Here is a 10,331-nt window from a genome sequence, read left to right as displayed (position 1 = left end):
CGTTCTGCCGCTTCGGGCGGAACCATTCTCCACTAGTTTCTGGGGGGGAGAAGTGGGGAAAATATGCCTCCGGAAGGTGGGAGAAAGTACCTGCTTGCGATCACGGAGCCTCTCTTTTATTAAAAGACTATTTCAATCTGAGAAAACTCTCATTGCTTGTGTTACTGGCGTTAAAAAAACCCATAACCTATGCGGACTGGCAGCCTATCTCCTCCCCCGATGCTGGTCACTGGTTGATCCTAAGATGGCGGCGGCGGCTCAGGGGTGCTGAGGGCTGGCCCGCGTGGGAGCGATCAGGGCCTCTTGTCAGCGGTGCCGGTAACGGCTCCTCTCGTCGGCGGGCAGCGCGCGCTGCCCGGGCTGCTCCCGCACCATGGTGAGGAGGAGGAAGGCAGGAGGGCAGGGGACTGGGCGGCCACTAGCGACCCAGCGCCTGGGTCGAAGTTGGGCCGTTTGCGTAGCGCCGTTGGGAGGGGAGAAGCGGCAGCCCCGGACCCGCGGCGGGGGCGGGAGGGGTCGGCGGCCTGGGAGAAGCGTTGCTGAGGGGCGGCCGGCCTCCCCACGGGGACCGTGAGGGGTGGGGGTAGCCTTCCTTTCCGCCCGGCTTCCTGCGGGCCCAGTACCTCCCTGCGGTACCGTCGGTCCGTAGGGGCAGCACGTTGCTTGCTTCCAAAAGCTTCTTGTATTTCCTCTTATGGTTGCTCCAAGCCTACAATTTTAAAGTGCATTTTGGGGTTTTTAACTCACAACATACGGTGGCAGTTGATATGCTCTGAATTTTTAGATGTATCATGTTGTATACTTAAGGTTAGGAGGTAAAGAAAATAGATTAGCTCCGTAGAGTAGTTTCCGAGAAAGCTGGAGAGGGACTTTTTACAAGGGCATGTAGTGACAGGACGAGGGTTGGTGGCTTCAAACTGGAAGAGGGCAGATTTAGATTAGACATCAGGAAGAAATTCTTTACTGTGAGGGTGGTGAGACACTGGAAGAGGTTGCCCAGAGAAGTTGTGGATGCCCCATCCCTGGAAGTGTTCAAGGCCAGGCTGGATGGGGCTTTGAGCAGCCTGGTCTAGTGGGAGGTGTCCCTGCCCATGGCAGGGGGGTTGGAACTGGATGATCTTTAAGGTCCCTTCCAACCCAAACCATTCTATGATAAGTTGCATGTGTCTGCTGTTGACGTGTTTTGGTAGGTAAGTAAAGCTGGAATTTTTGATAAAAATATTTCTCCCAGTCAGATGTGCAAGCGTGTAGGAAAGGTTTTCACCCAGTTAAGAGTGCTTCAGATTTTTGTTGATCCAGAATATAGATGTACTTTTGATGTTAGAGTTGTGTCTGTGTAATGGTGCAGTCCATAGTTTTCATGGTTGATACGGAATTACTGGTGTGGGAACAGCTGTCTATAAACAATTTTTCAAGAAGCTAGGTGTGTCTAGATGAATTTCCTTATTTCAGTTTCCTGTGGTTCTTGGGTGAAGTATGTCTCAGATTTGACCCAGTGTTTAGAAAGTAGTTACTTAAAACTTCCTTTCTAGGATTATATGTTAAGGCGTACATGCTATAATCAAATATTTATTGTACCAATGTATTGCCATTTTGCAGCTGAATACAGCTGCATATGGTATTAGAACATATGAAATGGCTGTTGTGCATCGGGTGAGAAAAGTTAAGCTGCCACTAGTTTCTTTTCACTTTGTCTCTTAGGTATATGTTTATAGGGCATTGCCTTAAAAGGAATACAGTAGCACGGTCCATGGGCAAAATATTCTTTCTAGGTGCATTTAATACTTCATTTTTTATTAATGATTAACCAAATGTCCTTTTGCAGCCTCACAAGAAAAAGAAACACTTCATAGACAAGAAGAAAGCGGTAACGTTTCACTTAGTGCACAGAAGTCAGAGGGATCCACTCGCTGCTGATGATACTGCACCCCAGAGAGTTCTGCTGCCTACACAGAAAGTAAATACTTGCTTTTAATATTGAGGTTCATTCAGATAAGAAATATGGCAGGAGAGAAAAGTGGGTTCGCAATCGTACAATTCAAAAACATAGCCTAAGAAAAGGTAGGTTTTAGTCCAGCGTAGTAAAAAGAAGGGGGTATTGTAGGGAATTTGATAGTCGTGAGTTACTACCTGATGGGTTGAAGGATGACTAACTGGCATAAGGGTTATAAACATATTAAAACAACAACAACAAAGATTGCCCGATCTACCCTGAAAAAACAGGCTTTGTTAATTATGCTGCTTATCGAAAAAGTTGTTTAAGGTCTTGCTCAGACAGCACCCGAACACTGAACCAGCTGGTTACAACATTCTTATTGGCTGTGTGTTAGGGTAATGAGTGGAGAGAGGACTACAAGAACTTTAGAATTCAGGAATTCTCAATAGATGTGTTACTTCTCTTTTTACTAATAAGTTTTAAATGGACTTAAGTAACTAAATGTCTTCCTTTTTACAATTCCAAGGTGCAGGACGAGCAAAGGAGGGAAGAGCAGCGGAAGTATGGAGTCTTCTTTGATGATGATTATGACTATTTGCAACATCTGAAAGAAGCCTCTGGTCCCTCTGAGCTTGTCCCTTCTGTGCATGGACAGCAAAGTAGAATTATTGTCACAAGTGAGGAGCACATCGAAGATGAAATTCAGCAAGTTCCAGTAAGTAGTATTTTTGCTCATAATAATCTTATGCTGGTCTTTTGAGTTTAGCATCCTGTAGACACGTTAACCATATTCAACAAGTGCTATCGTGACTGTGAGATAGATAGATAGATATGATCCTTTTGACCCACAATCAGACTTTCCTACAAGTAAAACCAAAAGTTGATAAGACAAAGTTTACTGATGAACAGGATTTTGCTAGCACAGCGTTAAAACGCTTTGTGTACCCATGACAAGCTTTTCTTGAAGAAATGGCTTAAAAAGGTATTTGTTTGAACAAGTCATGTTTTCTGGAGTTGGCATTTGTTTTTAAGATTTTTAGAACTTTTAAATGCTCTGGGGTTATGAATATGCCAGGTTGTATTACCAGGACACCATGCTTTTAAAGTGGAATGTAACAGAACCCAGAGGGAATAAAACCAAACTTTTCAATTGCTGGCATAACTTGTGGAATTTCATGATGCTAGATCACATTGGAATGGAAAATCAATAAGTAATGTCAAGCAACTGAAATATGCAATCGGCAGTCAGTCACTTTTAATTGAGGGAGTTTGGTTTAACCAAATATGGTAATTTTAGTCAAAACCAATGTTCCTAGTCAGAAATACCTTATGTAGTGATACTACATAAGAGTTAAAGTTATTTTAGATGTGCAATTTAGTAAGATTTTAATAAGCCTTTCAATAAAGGAGTAGTTTCAAATGTGTATTCTCTAAAACAATAAAAAAATATTACAAATTTCATTGTGTCTGCTGTGCAAGCATTCTCTAAAAAGCTTCAGAGATGCACAAATACTGTCTCTATACCTGGAGAATATTGACATGAGAATTAATGTTGCCAGCGCTTTACCTAGCTTTCATTGCAAGACTGAAAATTTGCCACCAATAAAGTAGTACTTGTCTTAAAAAATAAGTGGCACTCTCAGAGTTTCTTCTGTTCACGCGATTATCGGCACATTTTTGTTAATGTGAGCTCAAATGAGAAACTGAGAACAAATATATTGTGATATTGGGTTTTTGTTTCTTTCTCTAAGGCTCCATCTATTAAGTTGCCTTCCTCAGTCTTTGCCACAGAGTTTGAAGAGGATGTGGGCTTATTAAATAAAGCTGCTCCCATTTCAGGTATCATTAAATCTTCTACCTTTCCGTAACGTGAGTTGCCATCTAGGTACTACATGATAATTATGTCTTTGATTACAGTGTCATATTAGTTTTGGTTTAGAACAGGATCAATAGCAGACAGAATGATCTATAGGAGACCTGTGCTTCAATTTGAGACCTATTTATGTGACTCACTAATAATAGCTTTTTAGCTTTGCTGGGCAGGGGGAATCCATGAGCTCTTACAGTGTAGCAAATATAAACTAATAACAGGGGAAAACTGTAGATTTATTACTCCCATCTATTTGAATCCAAGTCTGGAACTGGATTTTCACTTTCAGAATTTCCCTTCTTTTCAAATGCAGAGTGGTGTTTACTGTCCTCTGTCCTTCATTAGTATTATTTCAGTGTTACAGACTGTAAGTACGCTTTTGTCATATATCCATGTTTGCACTGAACATTCACTTTGCAGCTATCTTAATATTTTATTACAGGAATTAATTGTGGTAGTTCTCTCTGTCCTGACAGAAAGATGGTAAAGAACGCTGCTGGTACTTGTAGCAGAGAAAGGCTTTCTGACCTTTTGTAATGTAGGGAATTTTAGGTGATGGGAGCTAGGATTGGTTGATATACAGTACTCTAGCTTGGATATCTGTCCTTCTACAATATTTTAAGTAAAATATATTAAAATACATTCCCTAGACATCTTAAGCTTCCAAATATGTTATTTTTTGGATGAGGAGAATTGACAAGAGGCTGGTGACTTGCCCTGGCTTGTATCAAATCTACAGATATTATTGAGGAATTTTGTGATTCTTAGGTTTAATCTTTCCTTAGTGCGAATTAACGGTCTAGTTGGATTGGGTTTTATCCATAAAAGCAGCTTCATAATGTCAGAGAAACTTATGTATTTATGTTGGTTTGTGGTTTGTTTTTGTTTTTTTTTTTTTAACTTTCTAGGGCCACGGCTGGATTTTGACCCTGATATTGTTGCGGCTCTTGATGATGATTTTGACTTTGACAATCCAGAAAATATTCTGGAAGATGATTTTGTTCTACAAGCAAATGAACCACAGAAAGGGTACGCAGGGCTTTGTAGAACTATTTGTCATGTGTAAATACGAATGATGCTATTTGTTATTCCATGTATTGTTGTAGGAAGGCAAGAATTGTTTCAGATTTCAAATTGAATACTTAGGTGTGTTAAAGGAAAAAAAGTATTACCTTGTCTTATGTGGGTGGTAGCTTACAAAACAAATTTTCATGTGTTATCCAAGAGATGGGTTCAATTTGTTACTTTGAATTCATCGATTATATGTATTTGTTTACATATGCAGTGTATGGAATAATGTGATTCTTGAACTATTTAAAACATTACCATCTGTCATATTTACAATACCTCAGTAATGATATTGATGAAGGCTAATGGGTGTTTCCAGAGCCTTTACAAATGCTTTATGTGATACCCCACTGCATATTTTATGACCAGTGAGAAATTTTGCTAGTTTTAATAGTCAAGAATGCAGCTAGTATTTTTCCACTTTGACATGTACAGCTGAATGTAAACATAAGCTCACTCTCAGTGCACAGAGGTGTGATCCAGCAGTTATCAGATACGTTTTCAGCTTTCAGACAAAAGTAGTATTATGTTGACCTTGGCAACACTGTTACAGCTAAACTTGTAAATAATCACTTTTTATCTTTGCCTCTCAAGATTTAAATTTGTTCTTGCCAAATTGTTTCAGATAACCCAACGCTGAACAGAGCTGTGGAAAGGTCCATGTATTATTCTAAAACTTTTATACTTGTGTTCAGGCCATCAGATGCCAAGGATGAAGATGAGTGGGAAGATGTGGAGGAAGACAGTGATGAAAACGATAGTTGCAGTAGTGATAAAGACTATGATTCAGAAGGTCCATTATCAGATGATGGGGTTAATAGACAGCCAAAAGAATTTCTTTTTATGCAAGAAGAAACCAGGAGTCGTTTCACAGAATATTCTATGACATCTTCGGTAATGAGAAGGAATGAACAGTTAACCCTGTTGGACGACAGATTTGAGAAGGTGAGGCAGATCAAGAATGTAACTGTTAAACGTCAGGGTGTTAAATGCTTCTTTGTCTTTTGATTCATCTCCTGTGTATGCCTGTGCAAATTCTTACTGCTTTCAGTAGTCAGGGCATCAAACAGCTGTTCTTTGCACATATTGCGCATTTAATATTGTGTGCGCTAAGAAGCCTGTGTTAAATAGCTAGAGTGTTAATTGCTGTTAAAAGGCCTAAGACTGATACAGTTAAAATTATTCCAGTCACTATAATGAGCATTCATAGTTTTTGTTACAATTCCATGTGAGAGGCCCAGTTCAACACAGGATATCATGCGCAAGTGTGTGGTAAAGACTCACTTATATCACCCTTTCTCCCCACTGTGCCAAGTGTACATTCATAAAATGATGACAGAGCAGTGGAAATATGGTGTAACTTTGTCCTGAGCAGTGACAGGCTTTTTAATGTACAGATTGAAATAACGCATCAGAATAAGAAACATTTTCTAGAAGCTGATTTAAATATTATTAAAAGATAATTTTGTGACTCCCATGCTGAAAGAATACTGACGGTAAGGAGGAAATCCTGCTGCAGATGTGTTTGGTGATTGTTCAGCAAATGAGAGGGGCAAGGAAAAAGGGGTAAGTAGAAGGAAACGTGTAGATCTTCTTTAAGCTATCAAGAAGTTGCATGACAAATACAATCTAACTACAGATATCCACTTATTTATTTTAGTTTTTTGAACAATTTGATGAAGATGAGATTGGAGCCTTGGATAATGTGGAGTTAGAAGGCTATATTAACACGGACAATGCTCGGTTGCAGGAAGTCCTGAATGATTACTACAAGGAGAAAGCAAAGAAGTATGTATTCCCAGAAATGCTGATTCACATAAGTAGTTTATATTGAATCCTGTGTTTATATTGAAAGTTTGTGTATGTTGTTTCCCATTCATGTACTCAAAAATTGCATCCCACAATCAAAGCAGCCACGTATGAGTATTATCCATTTTTTGGTGTCACTCAATGTCAGTCTGAACTTATGAGATGATAAAATTAAGTGGAGGCATTTTGTTGGTTTAGGTGAGATCATGCTCCTTTTGTATAATTGTATTGAATTTAGCGTAAATAATATCTAGAGGCATTCTTCCTTTCCCTTCTTAGTGTAACCTTTCTCCTTGTACTTTGTTTTAGCAGACTCTGTAGTATATTCTGTCCTATTGGTATACAGCTGATTCCATTGCAATACCTAGTTACATAATAATAAACTCGCAGGTGACTGTTGCGTGTGTACCACTCTTTGAAGCACTGCAAAAATCAGTGCTTATAAAGCAACCCCATGTCAATGTAAGACTGCGTTTCCACAGAATATTCACTTTGTCCTAAAGCAGGTGGTATTATCCCAAAGTTAAATGGCTAAATGTTCTCACATTAATCTTGTGTTTACTGATTGAAAGACATGGTAATGTGTCCCTTGTAGTGAAGGATGACTGGTCAGTAGCAGAGTACATAATCATCTCTAGAGGTGCTTTGCTTACACACTGAAAAGTATATCCTCTTCGTGCCCTCCAGTCACAAATTTTGTGTGCCACATACTTTTGAAATGCAGAAATACTTCTTTTTTTTGACTATGTCTGTTGTCCTAATGTTTTAGTTTATTTTGAGGATGCTTACTTAAGGAATCTTATTTTTGCTGCAAGTTTCATTGGGAACAGCTTTCTTTGGTTTGGGGTTTTACTCAGGGGAGACTGGGTTTACATATTACGCATTTTCAAGAAGAGTTAAACCTTTTTTTTTTTTCTCTCTGGACTTCTTCAAAGTTGTGTAAAATTGGATGCTCTTGAACCCTACGAAGATTTAGACTCTCCTGTGAATGAAGAAAGTGAGGAAGAAAAGGAAGAAATAGTAGCTGTAGTTATTGAGGAAACAAAAGAAAAGTGGGATTGTGAATCCATTTTGAGTAAGTATTTTGGAGTTTGCTTCTTTGTTCCTAGGATTTTGAAGTAAATGGTAAGTGATCTGAGAACTTTGCTAATAGTGCTTTAGTTAAAATGTTTTATGCTTCTGAAGCACAGCAGCAGGAGTTCTTGCTAGATAAAACTACTGCTTTTGTGTGGGTAACTTAATTCATGCAATTTTACGTCTTCAAAGCTTGTGTAGTAGTACAATTCATAATAAATTGACCTAATTTCTATTTGCAAGCCTTTCTTAATTTTTTTTTTTATTTTTTTCTTTGTGACCTAGGTACATATTCAAACTTATATAATCACCCAACACTTATTAAGGAGCCATCAAAGGTAAAATCATTAAATTTACTCTGACTAACAACCTGGCCTGGGAAAACTTGAGACAAAAGTGATTGTTTTCTCAATGGATATCTGTTTTTAAAAGAAGGAGGGAGCAGAAAAGAGGGTTGGGGGAGGTGTTAGCTTGTGGTATTACTTCTTCAATGAAGAAGGGTTTGGATATATTTTTTTCTATTAGAAGGAAAATTGAGTAAGTTCAAAATTTCTGCAATACCTAGGCAGAAATGTAGAGAGCAAGGAATGTACTTTCTTGTTATCTGTGATATACCTTTGTGTAATCTGTGTCTCACAAACATGTATTAGGGTTTTTTTTTTCTTCAAAATAGGCTTCTGTTTCCCTTCTACGGTTTGAAGCAATTTATTTTAGTTCTTTGGGCACTGCGCGATATTCCAGATATGTGAGATTTTGAAAAGAAACCTTTTTCTTGAAAGCTTATAAAGGAATATGAACTGTGTACTTAAGTTCAGTTTTTTTCAGTAATATTTAAATAAAAGGGAGAAACTTTTCTTGTTCTGGAAGGCCAGATTTTGCTCACAGGTGTGTCTAATTTCTTACTTCGGGATTAATGTGCATTTCTCTGAGGGAAGAATAGTGTGAGGAAACTTAGCTGTTTATTACTGTTAAATCTGAATCTAATGTTTTTATACTGATAAGGCAGTGCAATGTGCACTTCTTGGAGAGAAAGCTAGGGACCACTAATACGTATGTGCTCTCTATTTTAGCCAAAACCAATAAAAATTTCACAGAAGACTGGAATTCCCCTACATATCTTGCCTCAGAAAGGTCTTACTGCTAAGCAGATTGAACGCATGCAAATGATTAATGGTAATGACCTGCCAAGAGCATCAACACAGCCCCGTTCCAAAGACGAGAGCAAAGAAGATCGGAAAGCTAGAAAACAGGCAATAAAAGAGGAGCGAAAGGTATGCATTATTTTAAATAAGACCCTGCAAAAACATGTTATATTATCTGAATTCTGCCTTACAAACTTTTTTTAAAGCTCATTTGTTGTTATGTCTGGAAGTTAAGGGGAAAAACTTGCTGGTCTCAAAGGACTAATTATTACTTCTTCAAAAAAAATCTACTGCAAAGAAAGTTAACCTCATAATTTTGTTATCCTGATTTCCTATATGGAAATTTTGATCTGTTCTTGCGGCCGCTATTTACATTTATAACTTCAGAAAGAGCCCTCATATATCCTTATTATCTAGGGAAGCAAAGAAAATAGTTGTGATGTTTCAGATCACATAAAGTGAAGTCTCTGAAAGAAATGTGGAAAATGTAATTGGCCACAATGATATGCTAGCTGTTTTATTTAGGAATAGAAATTGCTAGCACATTAGAATCTTCAGCTAATTAAAGATGATAATCCTGGGGGCACACATATTAATGTGACTACTAATAATTAGTGCCATAAATAATAATATTGTCCAGATTTCTGCTGTTTTCATTAGAATGGTTTCTTTTTGCATGTTATGCCTATTTTGTAAATTATTTGTATGCACAGGAACGCAGAATGGAGAAGAAAGCAAATAAGCTAGCCTTCAAATTGGAGAAAACAAGGCAAGAAAAAGAGTTGCTCAATCTGAAACAGAATGTTCAAGGACTGAAGCTGTCTTGATGAAACTGAGGAACTTACTCTGGAAACATCCTTAAGTTTTCACTTGTATTGAGAAGGGAACTGCTAACTCATAGCTTTACCAATTATGCACAAAGAGGGTTATTCATATATTGCAGTAACAAGACCCAGTAATTTCTCATTCTTTCTGAAACAAAGCTACACATAAAACAGTGTATTAGTGATGTCTGTTCTGTCATGAGTGACATGGCAACTGTTGCAAAGTTTCATTACAGTAGAAATGTATTAAAATTATATAAAAATTATTTTTCTTACAAGCTATGAATGGACAAGTTTTATATATATGTATTTGTTGTATGTATTCAACAAATCAGCAGAATCCTACAGATCTGATCTGATTAAATTCTTCTATTAAATTATTTCAGTTTACAAAGCAATATATCCATTTATGTCTTCTCTCCCTTATACTGATGGTTAAATATAGTGCCTTGATGTAGCACAGTGTTGTAAGTCAAACAGTTTTCACCCACTCTCCTTAGTTCTTTTCTGGGTTGGTTATTTATTGTTTGGGTACTATTATGAAAGATGTAAAATTACCTTTTGTAAACAGAGGTGTCTGAAAAGCTGTTGTGCAGGTAGACATCCCT

The 10,331-nt window shown here is 38.0% G+C and overlaps 1 protein-coding gene across 1 annotated transcript; it reads left to right on the top strand.

Annotated features, from left to right (window-relative positions):
* Positions 1-336: 336 nt before the first annotated feature.
* On the top strand, positions 337-10,199 carry LTV1 (LTV1 ribosome biogenesis factor). The gene is made up of 11 exons (XM_063329430.1): positions 337-376; positions 1,826-1,957; positions 2,463-2,651; positions 3,688-3,775; positions 4,715-4,835; positions 5,570-5,819; positions 6,535-6,662; positions 7,619-7,758; positions 8,043-8,095; positions 8,828-9,028; positions 9,613-10,199. Exons 1-11 carry the CDS (start codon positions 374-376, stop codon positions 9,724-9,726), a joined length of 1,419 nt encoding a protein of 472 aa, XP_063185500.1. The 5' UTR covers positions 337-373; the 3' UTR covers positions 9,727-10,199.
* Positions 10,200-10,331: the final 132 nt, after the last annotated feature.

The sequence above is a fragment of the Chroicocephalus ridibundus genome, chromosome 3 (genome assembly GCF_963924245.1).
Source record: "Chroicocephalus ridibundus chromosome 3, bChrRid1.1, whole genome shotgun sequence".
NCBI lineage: Eukaryota > Metazoa > Chordata > Aves > Charadriiformes > Laridae > Chroicocephalus > Chroicocephalus ridibundus.
The sequence above is the reverse complement of the archived record's forward strand: the minus strand, read 5'-3'. Positions and strand labels throughout refer to the sequence as shown.